The sequence below is a fragment of the Emydura macquarii genome, unplaced genomic scaffold (genome assembly GCF_026122565.2).
Source record: "Emydura macquarii macquarii isolate MOO-44397 ecotype Brisbane River unplaced genomic scaffold, CSIRO-AGI_Emac_v2 contig_1119, whole genome shotgun sequence".
NCBI classification, from domain to species: domain Eukaryota; kingdom Metazoa; phylum Chordata; order Testudines; family Chelidae; genus Emydura; species Emydura macquarii.
This window is the reverse complement of record NW_027131256.1, coordinates 1,170,285-1,196,253: the sequence shown is the minus strand read 5'-3', so window position 1 is coordinate 1,196,253 and position 25,969 is coordinate 1,170,285. Positions and strand designations below refer to the sequence as shown.

Below are 25,969 nucleotides of genomic sequence, written 5' to 3'. Positions count from 1 at the left end.
AATTCTGGGCTCCTACCGGTGTTGGGGGCAGCAGGGGAATTGGGAAAGGCTGAAGGAAGTAGGGGGTGACTCCTGGCAAAGCCCTTCCATCCCTGCCTCCCCCTGCCTGTGCCTGGCTCCTGCTCCACCTCGGGCTCCTGGCAGCTCCAATCCCTGTGCTCCCCTGCCTGGTCCCAGGCTGCAGCGTCCTGGTGCTGCCCCATGTCTAAGCACCCCTCACCCTCTGCCCGTACCCGGCCCCAGCATGTGCTGGGTTGGAGGATGCTCTACAGGGGAGGGAAAGGGCCTGACAGGGGAGCCCAGGGGCAGGAGCCTCTGGTGGGGAGGGCCTTCTGTTTGGCCCGCCGGGTGTCAGCTGTTCCTGCTCCCTGATGCGGGGGGTCCGCCGTAAAGCCAGCCCTGCTACCTGGCTCCAGCTGGCCCCTTTCTCCTTGGCTGCAGAGTGTCCTCTCAGCTGGGATGGGAGTGCTCAAAGGATGGGCAGCGTGGGCAACCGCAGCCAGGACTGGGCAGGGGCACACAGGTACTGGAGCTGCCAGGAGCCCGGGGTGAAGCTGGGGCCAGATAGCAGGGCCATCCTTAGAGCCAAGTCCCCATTGGGAGCAGGACTTCATAGCTGGTGCCCGACGGGCCAAACAAAAGACTCTCGTGACTGGGATCTGGCTTTCAGGGGGTTCCTTGCTGCCTGGGCCCTACCCTGCAATTACATGGGTTGTAGGTGCTTAATGCCACCACTGTGAGGATGGATCCCACTCTGCTGTACAAACATTAACTAATTCTCACAACCGCCTGTATAGTAGGATAGTAGCATTATCCTTGTCTTACAGGCGGGGAAACTTAGGCAGACAGAGGAGAAGCAGCTTACTCTAGATCACAACATAATCCTGTGGAAGGAGCAGAAATAGAATAGGGTAATTAGAGCCACGCCCATGAGGCCACCCTCCCACCAAAGGTGGGTGGAAAGGGTGGGAGCTGTTGAGATTCCTGGAAAGAGGGGAGGGGACTTACAATCCACATCAATAGTATCGTCTACCCTCTGCCATCCAGGGATCACTCCGTGCTCAGAGAGCTTAGAAAAGCTCTGCTTTGTTCTGTGTTCACTTCCAACTAACTGCGCATAACAAGAAGAGCCTCACCCCAACAGTCTGCCTGGGAAGCTCAGCCCTTAAAGGCGCAGTCCCCAATACCTCATTCCCTGCTGTTTTCTGGTGCCAGAAATGAGGCCTCTTCATTAAAGTTGGCTTTAGTAAGAGGTCTGTGCAGTAAATGACCAAGTTTCACTCAAGCAATAACTACCCAGGTGATAGGCATCTTCTGGGGACTAATGCACAGCTGGGAGGTATCTACGGCCAGAGACTAAGATATCTTCCAGGGATTAATGCCGGTCTTGGAAAAGGCAATAGCCAAAAACTCAGCGTGGGATCAGAAATGCTCAGGGCATCTCTAGATGGTCTAAGATTAGTTGGAAGCATCTCAGAATATACTTTGTCTAAATTATCTAATATCACACCCTAATCTGTCTCAGTCTAACACCTTCTGTGGTTATGTCTACACTGCAAAGTTAAGTTGACTAAGTTACATCGATGTTCGTCCACTGCTGTAATTAAACCAATGCTGCATGTCTGCACAATGCTCCTTGTGACAGGACAGAAGGTGCTCTTGCATCAACAGAGAGAGCAGTGCACTGTGGGTAGTTATCCCACTGTGCAAATTGCTGCCTTCTGCCGCTGGGTGTTCTGGGAAGGGTTCATGGTGCCTCATGGGGGGCAGGCTCAGGATCCCTGATGCAGTTTTCTCCATCACATCATTCCATGGGCTTTCTACTACGTTTTGTGCCGCCTTTCAACAGCCCCTGTAAACTGCACGCCTGCTATTTCTGTCCGAAAGCGTGGATTCTGCACTGTTCTCCAGTTTTGTGATGAGCGTTATGAACACAACACGGTTGATTCTGCAGTATGTCATGAGCTGCGACTCAGATGATGGCACTATGGTGTCTGCCCTCCTGTGTGCCATGGACAGAAACAATTCAAGGTTGCTGTTGGCATTCGAGGAGCAGCTGTACATGGAGGACCGCCAGTTCTGGGCACGAGAAACAAGCCCTGAGTGGTGGGATTGCATCATTTTGCAGGTATGGGATGACGAGCAGTGGCTGCAGAACTTTCAGATGTGCAAACCCACCTTCCTGGAACTGTGTGTGGAGCTCATCCTGGCCCTGCAATGCAAGGACAACAGAATGAGAGCTGCCCTCACGGTGGAGAAGCAAGTGGCAATCACAGTGTGTACGCTGGCAACACCAGACTGCTACTGATCAGAAGCATATCAGTTTGGAGTGGGGAAGTCCACCGTGGAGGTTGCAGTAATGCAAGTGTGCAGGGCCATTAATTGCCTCCTACTGGGAAAGACTGTGACTCTGGGCAATGTACGTGAAATAGTGGATGGCTTTGCAGCATTGCGATTCCCTAACTGTGGCGGGGCAATAGAGGGCACAGACCACCTTGCGATGGAGTACATCAACAGAAAGGGCTACACTTCTATGGTGCTGTAAGCGCTAGTGGATCACCAGGGTCGTTTCACCGACATCAAAATGGGATGGTCAGGGAAGATGCATGACACATGCATCTTCAGGAACACTGGACTATATAGAAAGCTGCAAGGAGGGACTTCCTTTTCAGACCAGAAGATTTGCATTGGGAATATGGAAATGCCAATTGTGATCCTGGGAGACCGAGCCTACCCATTGCTCCCCTAGCTTATGGCTCCTTACACCGGCAACCCAGATAGCAACAAGGAGTGCTTCAACAACAGGCTCAGGAGGTGCAGAATGACCGTTGAATGCGCCTTTGGCAGATTAAAGGGTTGCTGGTGCTGCCTTTTTGGCAGGTTAGACCGGAATGAGGAAAATATTCCCATGATCACGGCAGCCTGCTTGATTCTGCATAACATTTGTGAAGCTAGGGGTTCTGCAAGGATGGAGCATTGAGGTGGATCGGTTTCTGTAATGCATTGAGCCAGGCGCTGTTTTCTTGCCCTGTGGTATGACCCTTGTAATGATTGTTGTGTGTGCAGTAATTGTACAATGTAAATGCACCTATCGGCTCTGTCTATGAATTTTAGCAGCACCCACCATATGTTGGAGACAAAAAAAGATTGATTCTCTTTCTGTAAGTACATTTTTATTAAACACTGATGTAAACGTTTCTAGCTTCTGCAAGGAATAGGAAAAGCAAGAGCGCATTTGCCAGTGAAGCTCTGACAGGTGGGTTTATGTCCAGCTGTCATGGTGAAACATCTCCCTCAGGGTGGAGTTCCTAGGCTACTGTGACAGGCCAGGAACATGTGAGGAATGTGTGGGGGGAGTGTGGGGAGGGCCTGGAAGGCAGTTCTGTATTGGCTGCAGGCAGAGGTGAGCACGTGTTCTGCCTGCAGCTCGATCAGGGACCTCAGCATGACTGTTTGGTCCTGGAGCAGCTGTATCATACCCTCCTGACTATCCATTCACAGTTATTCATTGATAGCCTTTCTGCATGCTCTCTGCTCACAATCCGAAGCACCTGAGGATTGCAGCACCTCCTGGAACATGTTTTCCTTACTCCTCTTGTTTCGTCTCCTTATCACTCAGAGAGTAACTGAGGACGCAAAGGTGTAGCTCCTGCATGCGTGAGGCTGCAGACCGGGTCCATATGTTGATCACATATGTGTTGTTCAGGTGCCTGCAGAAATAATTGCCAATTGGCATGGCAAAGTTTCCTGCCGTGGGGGAAGAAAGAAGGCAGCCTTCCCAGGAGACCTTTGGCAGAGGATTGCAGACTACTTCCAGGAAAGTTTCCTAGAGATCTCCGTGGAGGATTCTCAGGACATCCTGGTGTGCATCAGCAAACTTTTCCTTTGGGCCCCCTCTGCCTAGCTGCGCAGGGGAAAGAGAAGCAGATACATACTGTGCCAGTGTGGGTTATTTCAATCCCTCTTCCACTCCGATTAAAAAAATCAGAGCACTACGTCATGTCTCCCTGCGGTATCGAAGCACAATGAGCACTTACCGGAGCTTCCCTCTCCTGCATGAGGCATGCCAAATCGAGAGTGCTGGGACTGGCTAGTCCCTTCCAGAGTTAAAAAGAGGCCCTGGCTTGCCACACCACCAGATGTCCCTTTCTCCAGTCCCTCATCCTCCTCCAATTCCACTTCCTTCTCCACCACATCATCCTCAGGGTTCAGTCCGCTGGCCACTGTCTCCATGAAGTATCCACAGAGCTCTTGGCGGTGGATGAGGGGTCACCATCGAGGATGGCGTGCAGCTCCTTGTGGAAGCGGCATGTCTTTGGAGACAAACCAGAGTGACTATTGGCCTCCCTAGCCTTCTGGAGTACGCCTGCCTCAGCCCCTTGATCTTTGCACAGCACTGCTGCACATCCCTATCGAAATCCTTCTTCTCCATGCCACAAGCAATCTGCCCATAAGTATCAAAGTTCCTGCGGCTGGAGCGGAGATGGGACTGCACATCCTTCTCTCCCCGCAGACCCAGCAGACCCACCACCTCCAATGTGCTCCAGGCAGGAATGTGTTTGCTGCGGGGAGTTGGCCTGGCCAGCCAGGCAGATGCTATGTGAGCTCTCTACACTGACCAAACAGCAAGAGCGATTTCAAAAATTCCTGAGCTTTTAAAATGGGAGGTGTGCATGCTTGTGTACCCGGCTGCAGGGCAGTGGAGTTCAAACCGGTGACCAGAACGGTCACAGTGGGCATTGTGGGACACCTCCTGGAGGCCACCTTGGGTGACATAAGCAACGCAGTCTCTCTGCTGACACTCCGTCGCTCTAACTACATTGTCCTAAGCACTACGCCTCTTGCTGAGGTGGTTTTATCATGTCGGTGTGGCAAGAGAGTTGAATTGGTGGGAGGAGCATCTCAGTGGGTACACCTCCATTAGCTGCCTGATGTTGGCTTACCTTTGTAATGTAGATGAGCCCTAAAACGCTAGTGAACAGAAAGCCTCTCTACGTTCGAATGTGCTAAGTGGACAGCCTAGGCTAGAACTTGACCAGTTTAGCACGTTCTAAAGTACAATGGTTTCTCTTTGACTAGGAGTTTGAAGGTATTAATTAGATCAGACTATTATTATTCATTATCGTTATTTCTATTACTGTAGTGGCCTAGGAGCCCCAGGCATAGACCAGTCATAGGACCCCAGTGTGCTAGGCATTGTGTAAACACAGAACAAAAAATAGTCGTCGTCCCAAAGTGCTTACAATCTAAGTATCAGACAGACCACTGGGGGAGACCAGGAAACAAGGAGACAATATTGTTTAACCAGGCAAGACAGACCCCTGGTGGGGGAAGGGATAGAAGACACAAGCAGTGTGAGGTATGTGCGTGACACTGGCTGGATTAGGGGGACCGGGTTTTACGCATGTGACCCTGGACTCCATCTTATTTCTGTAAATTTCCACAAGCAGCATGGAAAAGGCCAAGGGACATAAAAGGCAGCTGCACCACACATCCATTTTGTCTTCAGTCAGTCTTTAGTCTTCACCTACCTCTGGATCAACTCATCTACAACTGAAGCTGTGAAACAAAGGACTGAGACGCATCCAGGTACTGGATGTACACCAGAGGGACTATACCAGCCTGCAAACTCCACAGTTCATCTGGAAACCTGATATATATGGACTTCCAAATCATTTGTATGTATCTGATTGCTTTAATCATTTCACATTTCTCCTATAGTTTGTTTCTTTCTTTTTATAATAATCCCTTAGTTTTAGTTACTAAAGGATGGGCTGGCAGCGTGGTATTTTGGGTAAGATCCAAGATCTGGTGATGTGACTGACCCTTTGGGGTCAGGAGAACTTTTGGTAAAGAGCAGAGAGTTTTAAATAACTTCTCTCTTTATTGGATCTAGTGGCTGTTTGGGAGCCAGGGACGGAAATGCAGTAAAGGAGGCTGTGTATATTTTGTTTTAGTGTCTTGATAACCAGTGTGGGGAATCAGAAGCACTGTTTGTGGCTGGTTGGGAAGTCTGACTTCAGTCACTCATCAGAGTTAGGAGAATCTGCTCTCTTTTTGCAGCCTGCTCTGACCTTGGCATTTTCAGGTGGTCTACCTTAGGCATGGACGGGTCACAATGTGATGGCAACAAATGTCATGTTAGCTAGCCAACTCAATCTAATATCACACCTTTAAACCTTAGGTTAGACAAAGTCATAGTGTAACTGCCACTCCTTGCTGTAATGGCCCTTGAAGCTTTAATGGTTGGGGAATTTATGGAAAATAAATATTGGGTCTTACATTAATATGATGAGATTCACTGAGGACATTTTGAAACTCTGAACACATCAAGCTGCAGTGAGAACCTTTGAGAATGTCCTTGATTCCAAGCAGAACAGCTAATGGTTCTCAGATGCTAGTGAAACCATAGGCCGAAGAGCACCTTTTCTTTCTGGAAGAAAAAATATGGTCACATGTTTAAGGCACCACGTTGGGAGTCAGGAGATCCAGGTTCTGCCACTGACCTGCTGTACTGCTTTGGGCAAGTCATTTGGGTTAAGCACTTTGGCCTGGATCCATTTAGGCATTGCGATGTCTACACTACAAACTTTGGCTGACACAAGTTATGTAACGCTAGCTGATTTTCATCTTCTTTCTTTAATACTGTCCTGATGATAACTTTTGCACGAAACCCAGCACTTCAGTTGCAACAGGAACATTTGGAGGGGAGATGTCTGTGGATAAGTCTACGCTGCAGTGTAAGCCTGGGTCAGTGGGACTCGAGCCCTGTGACTCGGCGTTTGTATGCTTGGACTTGAGCGGACACACTGAATATTGACCCTCGGTTTAGAATTGCTAAACCCAGGTCTCACACCTATGTTCAGGCATCCACACTGCATTACACAGACCTGAGTCAAACAAACCTATCACAGGCTTCCTAGCACCCTCTGCAAGTTTGTAGCCACTGTAGGCCTTTATTCGTGGTGCAGTGTGAGAAAACTTGACTGTCGACCCTACACATTGTTGCAGCCTACCAACACATCTTGATGAGCCGTCTTTGGGGTCTACACACTCCTGGCAACCAGAGTCAGCAACGTGGAGGTGTCGCCGTTTGAAGAATTTGTCTTGCTTGGGCTTTTACTCCTTCTCTGTCCTTGCAGGCATGCCACATGACATAACATGACAAATCGGGGAGATTCCTGAATGGCAAAGGAACATTCTGTTCTGCTGGCGGCAAGTCAGCCCTGGGTGCCACAGAAGTTTTGAAGCTTATGGTGACTGAGCAGCACATCTATGAATGGAGCGGGCTGGTGACCTGTGGAGGCAGGTCCCGAAAATACACCCTTCTCCAAAATGTGACCACTTATATGGAGTTCCTGCCATGGGAAAATCAACTTTGCAGCTATCAGCACCTGGGATTGTGTCAAAAATAATGGGGTAATCAATGGGATGCTGCATTAGCATTCACATGGATTACTGCCTTCCTATGACTTCTGATGCAACCTGCTCTGATTCCGTGTAACTATGGACTACATGCAAGCACACACAATATTGACTCTCAAAGAACTACACAATCATTCCCAGCACATTTCTGGACTGCAGAAAAAAACTCAGCTGTATTCTGAACATTAATTTCATCTCCCCTGGACTTCATTGTACCTTCCCCCTGTGTAGTTTACCATTCACAGGTGGCTCATTACACTGTGTCGTGACCGATTTGTACAGAGCGGCATACTAAACGGGAAGGCCATATGAGGTTCTTGGCACATCTTTGTAACCATGTGTGAGTATCAAATAAAAATGTAAATGTAAATGCTTTTTCAACTCTCGCTTTTTGCTTTTGAATTCCACGTGGAGGGGTGGGGGGGAGTCCTGGCACCCAGTCTGCCATTAGCAGGTACACACTGCTACCCAAAGCTTGTCATAAATTTTGCATTGGCTCGTAAACTGGAAATCTCTCACATTCTTATATTAATAAACAACAAACACGGAGCCCAAAACTTTCCAGGCTTAACAGTTTACCAGATAGGTAACTTCTGCCTCTGCTGCTTCTGCTGCCAGTTCTGCAATGGGGTGCTCCTGCAGGGGGTCATCAAACTGCCTTGCCGCGTATGGACCCAGGAGGTGCTGCTGGCAGCAAAGCCTCCTTGGAGATCAGCATGAGCACCAACATCACTTCACTACCTGATCTGGTGCCTGCTGACTCCCCTTTGGTCCTGTATTAGATTCAGGGGTCAGAAATCGCCATCTCAGCTGATCAGGCTATCGTGCACTACTTTTGGCTCGGTGCTCAGAGCAGTACCCAGCACCTCATCAAACTCCTCGTAACAGAGGCAGGATGACGCCAGGTTCACAGAGGTGTAGTTCTCATGTCTGGTTGTACGACAGTTGCTCCTGAGCCCCTTAATCTGCTCCCTGCACTGGTCATTGGTCCAGCGAATACACAGTGTTGTCAGCCTCTTCACTGGTTCCTGCTGCACGTGGTCGTTCCTGAAACTCTTGCTCAAGTCAAACATTTTGCTCACCTCGCACCAGAGATTCACCAAAACCCGGCTATGATCCCCTGAGCAGGCAGCAGCACGCTTGGCAAAGGACCTCTTGTCCGTGGTCACTGCAGATACACAGTACGGTACACTCTGCCGCTCAGTGGTCTGAATCAAAGAGAGGGGTAAATGCTAAGCAGCTGTCCTTGAACAAGGGGGTTGCTTCCATTTCCTGGGAGTCCATTGGCTAATCTTGGGATAGAAAGGACAGGCGACGTTGGCCTGTGGGATTGTGGGATAGCATTGGCAGAATCTCAGGACATGAATCTTTGAGCCTCAGACATGAGTTGCATCCACATAGCAAAATGTTGGTATTTGGACCCACGTCCCAGTGGGATTTTGGCTCATACCCACTCCCTTTGCCAGGTTCCAGGGCTCAGAGGGCTTACTGGCCCATGTCAGACAAAATTGTGTGCAGACAGAAGGGGGATTCGGGCTCAAGCTTGAGTCTGAGCCCCGGCTTTCCTTGCAGTGTAGACATGCCTTCAGAGAGGATTTACATCCCAAATCCATCATATGAAATAGTATAAAAGCCATTGGTCTAAATGAAAAGACAAAAATTGGATGGAACTGTCTGAATTTGTATTGTTTGAGTTATACAGGATGTCAGACTAGATGATCTACTGGTCCTTTTGGCTTTAAATCTATGAACCAAAATCAAACCATTGTGCTTTACACACCCCCAGTCCACCTTTAATAACATTGAAAAGAATGTGAGTGAATCTAGTGCTCACATTCCCAAAGAAAACAACAAACAAAAAGAGCAGAAGCAGCTTTGGTGATGTGTTGTTATTGCTAATGTGAAACTAATACATAAATAAAATAAATCAATACAACCATCAAATCAATATTGATCGGTCAGATCAATACATTAACAAATTACTCTCAAACAGTGAATTGGAGTTAAATAATAATATGAGTTAAATCATCAAATTAGTTCTAAAAATGTAAGTTCTAAAGATAACTTCTTAAGAATCTAACCGTCCCTTTGATTGTAAACCCCTCAATCAAATCTGTGACTTAGAGCTGGTTAAAAGCTTAATATTGAAACCAAATTATCTAATATCTGAATCACAGCCACAGAGCCATTATGCTTCTTTCTTAGCATTAAATTCTAGTGTGGTGACTAGGACATGTATTATAAAAGACAGTCTCTATCAAAACATTTTGATAAGCAGAAGTTTGAAAGCTCTCATGAACCAAAATGTTTGCAACAGTTTACGTTTCTTAGGACTTTTAAACACAGAATACTGAAGACACTTCAATAAATATCTTCATGAGACAAGGATTAGGGCTATTTAAACCTGGGGAACTTTTTTTCTGATGACATCATCACGTGGCCTCTGTGGATTCTTATGCATACATGTATGCACACCACCACCCTTTTGCACCCTAAACATTAAAAAATAAAAAGGCTTGGGGGTTCTGGAACATCAGTTTTTCCTCAGGTGGCTTGTTGACTCAATCTTACCCTACATTCCAAGGCCAGAAGGGACCATTGTGATCATGTAGTCTGACCTCCTTATAACATAGGCCACAGAGCTTTCTGAAAACTATTCCTTTTGAAGTAAAGCATATCTTTTCAAGAACCCATTCCACCTTGATTTAAATATTGCCAGTGATGGAGAATCCTTGGTAAGTTGTTTCAATAGTAATTCCCTCATTGTTAAAAATGTACATCTATTTCCAGTCTGAATTTGTCCCAATTTTTGTGTCATCTGCAAACTTTATCAGTGATGATTTTATGTTTTCTTCCAAGTCTTTAGTAAAAATATTAAATTGCATAGAGCCAAGGACAGATCTCTGCAGGACCCCAGTAGAAACACAAATGCTCAATGATGATTCCCTGTTTACAATTATATTTTGAGACCTATCAGTTAGCCAGTTTTTAATCAATTTAATGTGTGCCATGTTAATTTCATATCAGTCTCAGTTTTTAATCAAAATGTCATGAGATACCAAGTCAAATGCCTAACAGAAATCTATTACATCAATTCTATTACCTTTATCAATCAAACTTATCTAATCAAAATAAGATATCAAGTTAGTTTGACAGTATCTTTTTTCCCTAAACCCATATTGATTGGCATTGATTTTATTACCTTCCTTTAATTCTTTATAAATCGAGGTCCGTCTTAGCTGCTCTATCATTTTGCCCCGGATCATTGTCAGACTGACAGATCTATAATTGCCAAAGTAAATAATAAATAATAAATAAATAATAAATCATGTACCCACAATTCCTGGTTTTTCCTGTAGACTTGAAAGTCACTTCCCTTTTCTGCATCCGTTTCTCCATTTGTAAATAGGCACGCTGATACTGACCTGTTTCACATAGGCATTGCGAGGCGCAATCCAATCAGCCCCCCCCCAGTCCCCCCCGCACATCCCCCCCCCAAATATGGGCGTTTGAAATCTTGAGCCAAATCTTGCAGTTTAGGCCCATCTTTTCTTGGGACCTTTTCCTGCACCCACTGAAGTCAATAGCAAAACTCCCCATTAAATTCAATGGAATGCAAGACTGAGCTCTTCATACTATCTGGTGCTTTTGATTTTGGTATCTAAAACCTCCAACTCTCTCTCACACACACAAAATTGCTCCCACTCACTCACATGTCCTCTTGTTCACTCTCTCTAAGACGCGCTCACTCTCTCTTTCTCATCTGTACACTGTCTCCCCCTTTTTCTCTGCCTCCTACTCTTATTTTTCTCTCTCGTTCTTTTCTAGGTATAATTTCCGAGGTTTCCGCTGGTTGCAGGCTATGATTTTTGCCATAGAGGAAATAAACAGTAGCCCGGCTCTCCTTCCCAACATGACCTTGGGATACAGGATATTTGACACCTGCAACACTGTCTCCAAAGCCCTGGAGGCCACGCTGAGTTTTGTGGCCCAGAACAAGATAGACTCCCTGAACCTGGATGAGTTCTGCAACTGTTCCGACCACATCCCTTCTACCATTGCAGTAGTGGGGGCAACCGGCTCTGGGATCTCCACCGCAGTGGCCAATCTGCTGGGACTCTTTTACATACCTCAGGTATCGCGTATTTTTCTCTTGTTTAACTTAAAAAGTGGGTTACATCTTGGGACCTGTCTGCTCTATAGTCTAACCAGGCCAAGGCACAGTTGGGTGAAACTATTTTGTAAAATAGCGAATTGTTTGTAGTATGGACAGGAGAACACATTTACTGAACCATGCTCGGGAATTGTATTACAACCTAATGGGATCCTAGCTCCTTGTAGACCGTTCTCCATGACTGATAAAAACAGTCTTAGTATGGAGGCCCTAACTCTGAGCTGTCCTGGTAAGGACTTGTAGTACAAATAGGCCCCCAAAGTGCCATGAGATAGCCAGCACCTTTATGTAACAATACAGTGACAATAGACATTGGTCACTTTGTATGGTGTGACACAACCTATGCCTTTCACAAATATTGTGTGTCATGCAGGACTCAATGTTTTTGTTGGTGAAATGTGCTAGATTTCACTGTCCAGGATTTCCAGGTCTGCGTGCACTGTCTGAACAGGTACGGCCTTGGGCAGTGTCAGTGCAAGCTTCCCTTTACCACTCTCTGCCGGAGTGCCCTAGCCTTCCCCTAGCAGGACCACCTTTAGAAGCACAAGAGGAGTTCAGTCCCTTCATTCCTTTACCTCTCTCTTGTGATGTGAACATTTGTGCTGCTGGGAATTGGATTGAGATGCATCAACCACCAAGAAGCCAATAGGTAGTAACAAAGTCCAGCCACAAGCAATCTGGATTAGACAGAACCCATGATTACCAGATTAAAAATGTCATATCCCATTGTCATTCTCTTCAGTGATTTAGTCCCTTCAATACCCTTAGTTCAAATAAAGCATTTGCAGGTGCCAGTCATTATAGGCAATTGGCTCGTTGCTGGAGCTGGGTGAATTTTTCGGTCCACTGGTTATTCTTAAACATCATAAAAAGGTTGATTTTGAGTCAAACTGAACAATACATTTTACATCATTTTTGGCTGGTTGAAAACGTGGAAAAAAAATTCACATGGAGTCCAAACAAAATGTTTTGTTTCAACCTGACTCGAAATGTTTGGTTTCAATGTCGGGTGTTTTATCAGAAGCAAAGGAAGACTAGCTTCACAAAAGGAATGGAGGAGCCGGAGGTGCTCTTATATAACTTGCAGACCTCTTTATAATTTGCTCTGGGATGTGGGAGACCTGGCTTCATTCCCCCCCTCCTCTCTGCCTGATGGGGAAAAGGGAGATGAACTTGAGTCTCCCACATATCAGGAAAGTGCTTGAACCATTGGCCTATAGGATAGTCTCATGTGGGACTTTCTCAATCTGCTTTGTTGAAACTTTTCCACTGTTTGTAAATCGTTAAATGGTCACTGGATCAGGGACTTGAAATTGGGTCTCCCACATCCTAGGTGAGTGCCCATATCTCTCCTTCCCTCCCCTCAATCTCTAGAATCATTCTCTCTCTCTTTCTGTGGCCCAGGGACCATTGTTATGGAGAGTCATTCAAAAACTAACCCAGGCCTTAAATAAACAAAAGCTATTATCTTCCTATACAGTCTTCTACAAACTCTGTTGTCATTACAACAAACATTTCTGGAATTCAACTTTGGTTTGTATTATGTGCATTACAACATAAAGTTAGCATAATATTTACATTTCAGTACTTTAGCACAAACATAAATATCTTCTTGCCCCTGTGATCTTCCTTCAGAGATGACTTTTCAGTCAATAGTGTGACACTAGGTCACACCGATGTCAGCTGTTACAAACTGGTCCCATGACCCCACTATACGGTCACCAGTCTGTTGCCAGTGGACCAAATAATTGGGTCCCAAGTTGTGTAGAGTCTAGTCACTGGTTTTGGCTCTGAGATTCTAGGGCACACTCCCAGGCTCAGGCCTCTTGTCTGAGGCCCTTCTTTGGGACATAGGATGCTGTTGTGCAGCTGCCCTATAACTTGAACCAGTGTCAGTCCTCCTGAGCACCCCGGTTGCTTACATATGCCCCCTCAGAGCTCCACTTAGCTACGTGCTCTTTGGTTTACTCATTTAATCCCTTCAGGGACAACGTGCCAGGAAAGAAAGACACCCAGGTGTAACAGAAATTTCTTAATCAGAGTGACTTTACTCTTAAAACGCTTGCCAGTTACAGAACTTTGAAAATAACAAAAATCCTGAGAGACACTTTCCCCTGGTGAGCGCTCAGCTCATCCCTTCGGTGAGACCGATGTTCATCAGCATATCAAGCTGGACGGAGTCCTTCTTGTTCTCTGTCTAGTGCAAGTCCTTCCTATGTGTGACAGTTGTCAGCCCCCTGCACAGAACAGAACTCTAATCCTAAATAGGACCTCCTTCTCTGTGCCACGTGCTCAAACTTTGAAGTTGTGTATCCATCAGTCATGCTTGTACTCCACCCTTGTGGGCTTCTGGGTAGAAAGACCATTTATTATTATTATTACCTTAGTACGTAAGAGCTCTAGTCATGGACCAGGACCCCACTGTGTTAGGCGTTGCACAAGCACAGAACAGAAAGACATCCCTGCCCCAACGAGCTTATAACCAGAGAATAAGACAAGAGAGAACGGATGGATATAGACTGCTGGAGGAGCACAAGGAAACAGTGAGGCAGTATTGGTCAGCAGGATAGGCAGTGGTCTCTTCACAATAACAGTCTAACAATTGTCAAGTGTTTTATAGGCATCACAGCAAAGAAGAGTTTTGAGGAGGGATTTGAAGGTGAACAAGTAAACAGCTTTGTGGATGTTTAATGGGAGCACCTCCCAAGTGTGTGGGGAGAAAGTATGAAGATGCTTGTTTGAAAATTTAACAAGTGGGCAGTGGAGGCTGGCATCGAGGGCCTATCAGAGGCCAAAAACAACTTCTTGATACTGAATGAGAGATGCTAGGTGGTGGGGAACAGGCTGTGAAGGCTCTTGAAAGTGAAGACAAGCAACTTACGTTTGATGTGATAGAGAAGGGGGAGCCAGTGGAGGGATGCAAAGGGAGGGGTGATGTGGTCAAAGCAAGGGAAGGCTAGGAAAATGAGTGAGATTTGCAGCAGCATTCTGAGCTTTCGGAATAGGAGTGGGAGAATATTTTGTTTGTCAAGGCCAGAAGGAAGGATGTTGCAGTAGTTGAGACGTGAGATGATGAAAGAGCTTGGATGAGACTCTTAGCCGTTTTCATGGAAAAGAAAAGCTGTATTTTAGAAATGTGATGCAGAAAGAATTGGCAAGATTTAGATCAAGCCTGGATATGAGAACCTAGAGAGAGGTTTGAGGGCCAGTAGCTGAGAATCATTCAGAGACAAAAGACCCAGACTGCAGGCTTGCTGGCTCTCAGGATGGTCTTTCAATGAGGAGTCCAACACCTTTCCTGGGCATGGCAATTGTCTAGCATGCAGCGTAACAAATGGGAAGTGTCATGCAACTTGAACTATATGTATTGCTACCTGCACAGATTATAATACAATACCAGAAGTAAATTGGTAATTACAGACCCTACATTTTAATATAAAAAGGTGATATAATTAAAATGGGGCTAATTAATCATCAACCGACATAGAAACTAAAAACGTTATGGCAGGATCATCCATTTGTTTTGGTTTTTTTACGTCTTAGATACATGTACCTTACAAACCTCCCAGTAAATTAAGCCTGCTTTTTTAATGATTTGGCTTGTGTATTATTTATCCTTTAGAGCAGGGCTGGCTATGCTTTTGATATTTTGTTGCCAGTTTGAAGCAGATATGACAACATCCTGTTGTTCATTTCTTGAAATAATTTGGGGGGGATTTGGTGTGCACATTCTACAGTTCTACAGTGGTGGAACACTTTAAAAGTCATTGCGGTGTCAGAGCTCAGATTTCTTTGAGGGCAACAGAAGAAGATGGTGGACTATGAAACCATGCTGACCCTCTCCCTCCCAAATAGAAACCAGCATCACCTTTCTGTCTGAGTAGGACTGACTACGGATCCTAATTCCAGTTTTCCAAAACCAGAAAACTTTGTTTCCAAAACCACTTCAGATTATTTTTCATTTAAAAACAACTACTCTGCCAATTTAAAAAACAGGAACATGTTGAAACTGATTCTTCGCTTACATCAAACTGAATCATATTACTGATTTACACCGGTATAAATTCTAGATCTTTGGAGATGCACAGAGGAAATTCCCTTCTTTGCACCTTAAAAAGTGCACAGAAGGGCAACTCTTGTCCTGCAGATCTAAAAATAACAGAAAAAGAGTTCAGCGACTGAGTACCTAACAAGGTGTGCAGGAATGGAACTCCTTTCCTGTACCCCCTACTCACCTTAGAAGGCGTTATGAAATGAGAACCGTGCTACTGGATACATCCTTAGGTCGTCAAAAGAGGGTGCTTCTTTTCTGTGCACCTGAGGACGGGCAGTGCTGGGAAGAGTCTCTGTTGGCCAGGTTCTTTCTTTTCTCTCTCAGAAGAGTTGATATCTAAAATTTTAAATGCCAGCATTTTAGCGTGCAAAATTTTACACATTGTCTTCTGTGAAAGAAACAATAGTGCTAAGAATTTTGGCCTAGATCCACAAAGGGACTTAGGCATTGTGATGCTGAGCATTGCAGTGTCTAACTTTTCGGTGCCTAGAAAATCACAGACACAACACTGCGATCCACAAAGCCACGTTAGGCACCTAGGCTCCCTGTGAAATGAATGGGGAGAAATAGGCATCTTCAGATGTGAACTACAAAAGGCAGCATGTTAGGTAGGGAGCCATCAGAGCTAACCAGTGGGAGTCCGAAGCTCTGCCCCTTTCATAGAGATAGGTGCGTCTCCCTGCATGTGATTCACAACCAGGAACTCCTCTCCTGGAGTCAGATCGTTTTGGCACCTGCCTTCCTCCACACAAAACAACCAGTGGTTGTGGAGGTGCTCACCTGATTACTTTTAGCCCAGTGGTTAGAGCACTCACCTGGGATATTAGAGACCTCTACCTAACGAGGAGAAAGAATTTGAACAGTGGTCTCCTGCCACTCAGGTGCATGCTCTGACTGTTGATGGGGGACTTACCCACTCTCTTCTGTTGAAGCTGTTCCACTGTGTATCAATAATTAGAGTCATTGGAATAGGGGGAACTGGATCCTGGGTCTCCCATCTCAGTGTCCTAACCCCCGGGCTACAGGGTCATTCTCTTTCTCTGGCCCAATGACTTTTAAAGTATTTGTCCACAATGGAACAGCTTCAACAGAAGAGACTGAGAAAACCTTCCCCTCAAAACATCTCAGTGTTCAGCGCGCTCTCATGAGCAATGGGAGACACCTCTTCAAATCGTTTCTCCCCCTTACGCAGAGGGGGGAAATTGAATCTGAGTCTCCCACATTCCCGGAGAGCACTCTAGCCACTGGGCTAAATGTCGTAAGGTGGGCTCCGTCACCGTCTCATCCCCTCTTTCTGCCAATTTTTGAATGGGACCTGATCTGGTAGGTGGGAGCCTGAGCACACCTATGTGATCAGGTCCCTCATGCGAGACAGGTGTTCCTCTGCCTGTTCATGGATTGCTTGGGGCCTTAGGCGGCGATTGGTGTCTGAACACCTAGAGTGAGGCTTGCCCAGAGGCGAAATGTAAGCACCCAGGGGAACTTTCACAGCGAAAACTTAGACGTTGAGTGAGCTTAGGCACCCACAGCATTCGGCGGGAGTTTTGCAGATCACAGCGAAGCCTAAAACTGGGATTTAGGCTCCTAAACCACAGACTTAGCCGCCTCAGTCTGGGCTTTAGGTGGTTAAGTACCTTTGTGGATCTGGGCTTTTGTTCTTAACGTTTTTTAGATGAATAAGATCAGATCTTATGTGGTTTTTCACTTTTCAAAGTCTGAAATGTTAAAACAAAGCCATTGGTAAGTTAGAAGGAGTTCTCAGAAAAATTAGACGTCAGTCCTGGAATGTAAGAGGAATAATTTTGAACTCTTTCAAATCCCTATACTAGTCAATGGTTTTTCTTCTAAGTTTCTAGAATATTTACTCTATCCTCTAAGAGTATGTGGCATAAATTTGGTTAGGAAAAAACCATTTGTTTGCAGCCCTAACAAAGGAATTGAAACTCCACTTTAACTGCAAAACTCAATGCAGCCTTCCCCATGGATTCACTAACTATGCCTTCATAGTTACCCACATGGCTGATTTTTTGTGACTGACATAATAGCTGGCAGCAGTATCGCAAAGAGATCTGATGGTTCATGCCTAAGTCTACTTAATGAAATGCAAGGCAAAGGGAGTGGGGGAAGGACTTCAGGAGGCCAGTGGTGTCATTGAGGTTGCAATGATAAGGAAAGTCTGTGGATGTCACACTCAGGGAGGGACAGTTCGTATTTTATCTGAATCGATTTCCACATTCTTAGTTTACCCTAATGACAAGTTCTGTTTTTCCAGATTTGGCAAGAAGTGCAGAAGCTTGCTTGTGTGATCCACCTGTGGTACACATTTCTGTCCATTTCCCCCTGTCTGTATGTCTGCATGTTTCTGTCCCATATCCCCAGATCTCTGACCCATCAGGTGTACATGTAACTACCCCACTTACCTAGCTCGGGGACCCACCAAGCACACATGTTTTTGCAAGTCATTTATTACCACAAGACCGTATCCAGATTTCAGTTTCCATCTGGACATGTAATTTCAGGCAGTGCAAATTCCCAAGAGTAAGTGGTTGGCGGAGGATCGCAATCTCAGATTACACATCTAGAGGGTGACGCTAAATAAGACTAAGCAATTTATCTCTACACATCTTACTTAATGAGCCTTACTGCTTGCTCCCTGTCCTCCTACAGGTCAGTTATGCCTCATCCAGCCGACTTTTGAGCAACAAAAACCAGTTCAAGTCTTTCCTCCGCACAATCCCCAACGACGAGCACCAGGCTACAGCAATGGCAGACATCATTGAGTACTTCCGCTGGAACTGGGTGGGAACGATTGCAGCTGATGATGACTATGGTAGGCCCGGGATCGAGAAGTTCCGGGAGGAGGCAGAGGAAAGGGACATCTGCATTGATTTTAGTGAGCTCATCTCCCAGTACTCAGATGAGGAGGAGATCCAGCAGGTGGTGGAGGTCATCCAGAACTCTACTGCTAAAGTGATTGTTGTCTTCTCCAGTGGACCAGACCTGGAACCCCTCATCAAGGAGATAGTCAGGCGTAACATAACTGGCAGGATCTGGCTGGCAAGTGAGGCTTGGGCCAGCTCTTCCCTGATAGCCATGCCAGAGTTCTTCCATGTCATTGGTGGTACCATTGGGTTTGCTCTGAAGGCAGGGCAGATCCCGGGCTTTCGTGAATTTCTACAGAAAGTGCATCCCAAGAAATCCACCAACAATGGTTTTGCCAAGGAGTTTTGGGAAGAGACCTTTAACTGCTACCTCCCGGAAGGGTCCAAGAATCCCCCAGCTTCAGCCTCTTTCCACAAGGGCCATGAAGAAGGAAGTGGAGTTGGAAATAGCACAGGTGCCTACCGTCCCCCATGCACAGGGGAGGAGAACATTACCAATGTAGAGACACCATACATGGACTACACACACCTGCGGATATCTTATAATGTGTACTTGGCTGTGTACTCCATTGCCCATGCTTTGCAAGATATATTCACCTGTACCCCCGGAAAAGGCCTCTTCACCAATGGATCGTGTGCAGACATTAAGAAGGTTGAGGCATGGCAGGTAAGTCTTGCTTTCAGTACAAAGAGTGCCTGTGTGTATGTCCATAAAATAGAGACCAAATTGGACAGGATCTCTCCATTGCTATCCTGGGAAAGGATGCCTTGACAATCTGGGATTGGGGAGAGAAGGGAACCTGAGAAAAGCAAACAATAACACATTTTAGACTTCACCGTCTCAGTTAATGTGTGTGTGTTTTGCAATCCTATAGAAATTTTGCCTACCAGCCAAATTTTAAGTTTTACCCCCAATGTCTTAATTAGATATAAGCCCAAACTAGAGAAAGTTGAATCCTGGAGGAAAAGAATTTGTGACTATTTAGCAAATACTTGGCGTTTGGTTTGTTTCAACAACATTCAAGCCTTTTGGTATATGTGAATTTACAAAATTGTAAGATGTAGCTGGAATATTTGGTCAAATGTACATAGTCAATAGATATATTCTGCCCACTGCGGTACTAGGGCGATGAATTTTATTCTCTGATATTTTGCAAATGCTCCAGATGCTGCCATGTGTTTGGCTATGATATTCAACACATATTTTCTAATATATATCAAATAGATTCTCAAAAATGGTACCATTTTTTAAAGCCCCCAAACAATAAAATATGCAAGAATTTGTATTCAGCAAATTATTTTTGCCTAGCGATAGCCTGAACCGAAAGTTTGCATCTAAACACCTTTGAAATTGGACTCCCCTGAATTTAAAGAGAACTTCCTACCTTACAGGGTCCTAGAGCCCGAACTGCAGCTCAAGCGTGAATGTCTACACCACAATTAAACAGCCCCTTAGCCCAAGCCCCGTGGGCCTGAGTCAGCTAGCATGGGCCAGTTGTGGGTGTCTAATTGCAGTATAGAAATAACCGCAGAGGCTTCTGTCTTTCAATGTTTTTCTGCTTTAAAGAAACATACCAGGAAAGCTGCACAAATGTGTCAGTAAAAATGTCACAAAATTAATATATATATTTGCAAATTATTCCCTCAACTCTGTAAACTAGGAGAATAAGAAACAAAGTATGCATAAAATAATATATTCAGAAATATTATGATATTTGTCAGATAGATGACAGGAAAGAAGGCAATCAATCCACTTTTGGAGGATTTGTCAGATGCTGAAAAATAGTTCTAGCACTTTGCAAAGGATACTAGATAAGAATAGTGGGTACCAATACTCCTCATGGAGGAGGGAGCTAGGCAGAAGGAAAGAGCAGGTGGGGGATAAAGCAGAGAGATTGGTAAGGGTTGCAGGAAGCACCGAGAGCCAGCAAGTGGGTGAAGTTGTATATTAAAGTATATTTAAAATAACCACCACTGGTGGTGGCCATTGACATTATTTGATATTTGTACCTTTTTAAAAAAATCCATTTTGACCTCACGTGACTAGCACCAAATGCCAGGTGTATGATTTGTGTGCTTCCAATCAAGTATTGCCTCCGCATTTCCCTGCAAGCTTTCACCAGTCACAAGGGAAATGGGTTGAACTCCCATAGATACATCCCCCAGCATCTTCAGAGCCCCCGTGAGCATCACAGGTAGTGAACATCTCAAGCTGAGAGGACTTTGTACTTTCCCTCAGAAACCCAATTTCATTTCCATGGACAAAGACAGCTCAGTCACTGCGCTACCTTATCCAAAAAATAATCTGGAAACCTCTCAGAGGGACCAATGCTCATCTCTGTCACAGGGTGTACAGAGCCTGGGATAACTTGGCTCTTTACCTCTTGGAAAGGGGATTTCACACATGCTGCGGTGCAGGTGAAGAAACCTTTCCTTCTCACCTGCACAGCCACAACATGAGATTCAAGAAAACCTTTAGGCCAGAATCAATCCAATCCACAATGGTGCTTCAGCGATTGGCTCTCTAGCCATCTTACCTTCTCTTAGATAAAGGTCTTCTGAATACAAAGGTGATCTGTGATGGAAGAGCCAAGAATGGATTTAGGAGCCATTATACCAGTGGCTGAAGTGTCTTGTATCTTGTGGCAGTGAGCTTTACAGTTTCAATATGTGCGGTGTAAAAGAAGTATTTACTTGTATAAGTTTTAGTTGCTTTGCCTTCCATCTTCATTATTCCAGGCTTTATTAATATGAATTATTATTATTATTCATTCAGCATATTTTGGAGAAAATATTTGATACTGTTCTGACTTACATAAATTGTACCCAGATAGCCAGTGATGGGTGTCTTATAAATACAATCATTATCATTATGGTGGAAATTCATAGATTCCTAGAGTGCCAACTCTTTTCCTGCCCCCACCCCTCCTGACATGTGGCTGTGGGGGGGAAATGCAGAGGGACCAGCCGGAGACCCCCCAGTAAGAGCAGCTGCAGAAGTAGCTGAAGTAGGGACCTGTGGATATTTAGAGAACTTTCTACAGTTTTGACTGGACTTTCTGACCTGTGCTGATTGGCTGTTTGCACTAACCCTTTTCCTCCCTCAAAGTCTCTTCACCTTAGCTCCACTCCACATCTGCCCCTCCTGTCTTCTCCTCCTGCCCCTCACTTCCCTTCCCATCAGGGTCCCCTCTCCCTTCACCTTCCTTTTGATTTAGCTTATCGCCTCCTAACACAACTCACTTAAAAACAAACAAACGAACAAAACTTGTGGAACTAAAATGATGTTTGTTTCCATCACAGGGTTTATGAAGTTTGTGTGTTATAGCCCTTTCCCAATCACGTATATGTCTTATCTAACTACAATATAAGCTCTTTGGAACAGGCACTGTTAGTGCAAGGGGCCGCATTCTTGGCTGGTCCTTACGCACTAACATATTAGTAGTGGTAACGCTAATAATGGATTTGTTGATTTTTTAGCACCAGAAGGGATCATTAAGATTACCTGGTCTGACCTTTTTTATTATTGTTACTACTTTCACCTCCTATCTTAACCAAAATGGATTTTTAAGCGAAGAAGCCTTCTTGTGACTGTGAAATTGTGTTTTTTTTAAGGGCATCTAATAAAGCATTCTTAAACCACTCCCTTTTACCATTCACATTTTTATATTGAAATATTTCCCCTTGCTTGGTTTTGCTCACGATTGTTTTCAGCTTTGGGACATTGGAGTTTTTAAAGCACCAAGTAACTATATTACTGGACAGAACTATATTGTATAAATATATGTATATTGTATATATAAAGTTATATATATATATATATATATAAGAGTGTAGATAGAGATAAAAAATTATTCGGTTTGCAAAATTTTCAAAAGGGCCTAAGTCACTTAGGAACGTAAGTTTCATTTTCAAAAGTGAGTTGGGCACGTAGGGACACATTTTAAATGTATTGAAATGACTAAAGATGTAGCTAGGCACCTAGTGTGATTTTGAAAAGCGCCTCAGCAGGTTAGGCATTTAACTTTTGAAATTCCGAGAGATGTTAATACCACTGTTGGTATTCTACAGACCATTACTGGAATAATGGGGCCAGTTCTTGGTGCCCAGGCTTTGGAAAGAATGTTGAAAAATCGGAAGTGGTTCAGAAAAGCTCTCCAAGAATGATTTGAGGTCTGGAAAATCTGCCTTACGGTGTGAGACTAAAGAAAGTCAATCTATTTAATTTATCTAAGAGACGTTTAAGAGAGAGCTTTATGGTGGTCTATAAGTGTCTAGAAGCAAAGAAGATTTCTGATCCTAGAGGACTCTTTAGTTTAGCTGACGAAGACAGAAAATCAGATGGCTTCAAGGTGAAGATACACAAATTGAGGCTAAAAATAATTAACAGTGAGGGTAATTAACTACTGGAACACATCATACAACTTATCTAGGGATGTGGTGGATTCTCCATCATTTGAAGTCTTTGAATTAAGTTTGGATGTCTTCGTAAATAATAATACCAAGCTCTTCTATAGTGCTTTTCCTTAGTGTGTCTCGAAGAGCTTTACAAAAGATGTCATTATCCCCGTTTTACAGATGGGGAAACGCAGGCACAGAGCTGTGACGTGACTTGCCCAAGGTCACCCAACAGACCAGTGGCAGAGCCAGGAATAGAACCTTGGTGTCTTGAGTCCCAGGCCAGTGCTCTATCCACCCACACAACACTGCCTCTGTATAGGCTTTAGTTCAGCCAGAAGTGACGGGCTTGATGCAAGACTCACTTGAAATTCCATGTTGTATTTTCATGTACAGAAATTAGGTAGTACCCCTTCACATAGTTTGTGAGCCCTCTAGTGGACCTCGCTGTGTTTCAGAATTCACTAGATCCCTGCTGAAGCAGTAGTGTACATGTGTAGCCAGGCTTTGCATATGGCATATTGTTCGTAAACACAGATGTTGGAACCCCGCTGTGCCCATGTGGTTATATCATATTACATCTGCTTTGTAAAAAGTATGTTTTAAAATGAACAAGACTGTACTAAAATAAACATATGAGGAGAGGCTGAGAGAACTAGGACTGTTTAGTCTACAGAAGAGAAGAGTGAGGGGTGATTTGATAGCGGCCTTCAACTACCTGAAGGGGGGTTCTAAAGAGGATGGAGCTAGGCTGTTCTCAGTGGTGGCAGATGACAGAACAAGGAGCAATGGTCTCAAGTTGCAGTGGGGGAGGTCTAGGTTGGATATTAGGAAAAATGTTTCCACTAGGAGGGTGGTGAAGCACTGGAATGGGTTACCTAGGGAGGTGGTGGAATCTCCATCCTTAGAGGTTTTTAAGGCCTGGCTTGACAAAGCCCTGGCTGGGATGATTTAGTTGGGGTTGGTCCTGCTTTGAGCAGGGGTTTGGACTAGATGACTTCCTGGGATCCCCTCCAACCCTAATCTTCTATGATTCTATGTTGTTTCAGATGTAGTTGCACAATTGCGGGCAGATTTGGTGGCTATGCTGCAGGTCTGTGGTTTTAAGCTTAACAGCAATAGACCTTCTAATATGCCTGGGTCTTAGGCCTAAAAGGCAAGACAGCTGGTCAAGTATCCAAGGGCTTTAAAGCTATTTTCAGCAAAGGTCACATGCCTCAAAAATGACAAACAGATTGGGGATTGAGGTGTGGAGTGATTTAACAGAACTTTAAAATCTGAGATGTGGAGCTATTTTACAATCCACACCACTTTTCACTACATCGACATGTTACCAGAATGTATAAAGAGTTATAACAAAAGTTTGTACGTAACTGTACACACCAGACCCGTTGATGTTAACCCCTCCAGTTCTCTGAAGGTATGAAAAATGGTTTATGGAGACCGTTTTAAAATGAAGAAAGTTGTTGCCCCTTGTAGAAAAGGCGAGCATGTGACACTATTTAAAAACAAAGGAGCTTTTGAAAAAGGTTATGAACGAACATTTACCGATGACATATTCGTAGTGGATGAAGTCTTAACTGAGGGAGTGAGAATTGTATACTGATTAAAAGATTATTGCAACGAGACAGATACTGGATCTTTTTACTCTGAAGAATTACAAAAAGTTAACCCCAACCAGGACAGGATTTACAGGACTGAAAAAGTTCTAACTGAGAAACAAAAAGGGAGAAAAAAGCAGCCATGGGTGAAATAATTGGGGGGCCCAGTAAGTTTAACAACTTCTCAACTAAGTGACATTTAGACGTGAAAGAAAACAATTACTCCTGCAAAGACAGAAAAAATTAGTGATGGGGGATTTTACATCGCTTTGCTCAGCAATGCCAGCTCTGGGGTTTTTCCTTAAAACACCAGCCCAAACTTTAGCATACAACTAGTTAAGCCCTATGATCTCCCAGGAATCTGGGAGTTGGGATTAGCGGAAATACAATATCCACAGAGTTGAAATACTATCACCAAAGAGAGTCCTTTTGAAATCTCCTTTGGAGATAAGAAATGGCGTCAACCTATGATGAAGCTATTACTCCATCCAGACCTGAATTACTGGATCATGTACAATACTATTGCTAATCTTCCAGGGGGACAGCCGGAGGTGGTCATGAACTACGACCCTGTGGACAGAAAAGTTAGATTTAAATCCTCTGATGTTACTTATGCTTTTTCTAGTGGAGGGGAGATAGCTAATATTTTGGGACTGGTCTCCAAGTTCAGTGTCAAACGAAAGACCCTTCTCAACAGACATTACAGAGGGTTTCAACTCCTTGTATCAGTACACAAGCATTGTAGAACACCAGCTTGAGGGGGTACTTTTCCATACCCCTGTTATGCTGCATCCCAGCCGTGGAAAGAACCACCAGTTTGTCACCATCATGTATAACAAACTACATTATGCCCCTCTCAGTAAACACCACATTGACACCATCACCATTGAAAACTAGAGAGAATAGAACAGGCACATCTCATTTCGCTTTGGCAAGGTGATCGTCTCTTGAAGAGAGAGGGGTTTTTAAAATGCAAAACGTTATGGTGACCCTAAAAAATTACAGGATCTCAGCCATTTACAGCAACTGTATTACAAAGCTATCACAAAGCACACGCTAGATATGCCCTTCCTGGATATCATGGGGACCCAGTGATGTACGTGTCTGGTGTGGGGGGAATAGTCTGTTAGCCTCTTTTGAGAAGGGGGCTAGCGAGTATTAAACCCCGCATAAAAACAGCCACATAAAACTTAGCCAAAGATGTAGAGGGCCATATCTCCTGAGCTGTTCTGGACAAAGTGGGTAACCCAACCTCAGGACCGATATATACTAAAAAAAGGAGACTTAAGAGAGAGAGAAGTGTGTCATACAGGGCCGGCAAAACCCTTTAAAGGAAGGGCTATGACATGCAGGGCAAGCCATAGGTGAACAACCAAGAGGAGACACTCTCCACCTAGCAAAAGAGACGTATCTTTATCGACTTGGCTTTTGTTCA

At 44.7% G+C, this 25,969-nt stretch overlaps 1 protein-coding gene across 1 annotated transcript in view; it reads left to right on the top strand.

The window, feature by feature from the left end:
* CASR (calcium sensing receptor) overlaps positions 1 to 25,969 on the top strand; it is a 66,257-nt gene that overhangs the window by 5,790 nt on the left and 34,498 nt on the right. The window contains exons 2-3 of the mRNA XM_067546352.1: positions 11,254 to 11,560; positions 18,321 to 19,202. Of these exons, the coding sequence (XP_067402453.1) occupies positions 11,254 to 11,560; positions 18,321 to 19,202 (1,189 nt within the window). The remainder of the gene's footprint in view (positions 1 to 11,253; positions 11,561 to 18,320; positions 19,203 to 25,969) is intronic.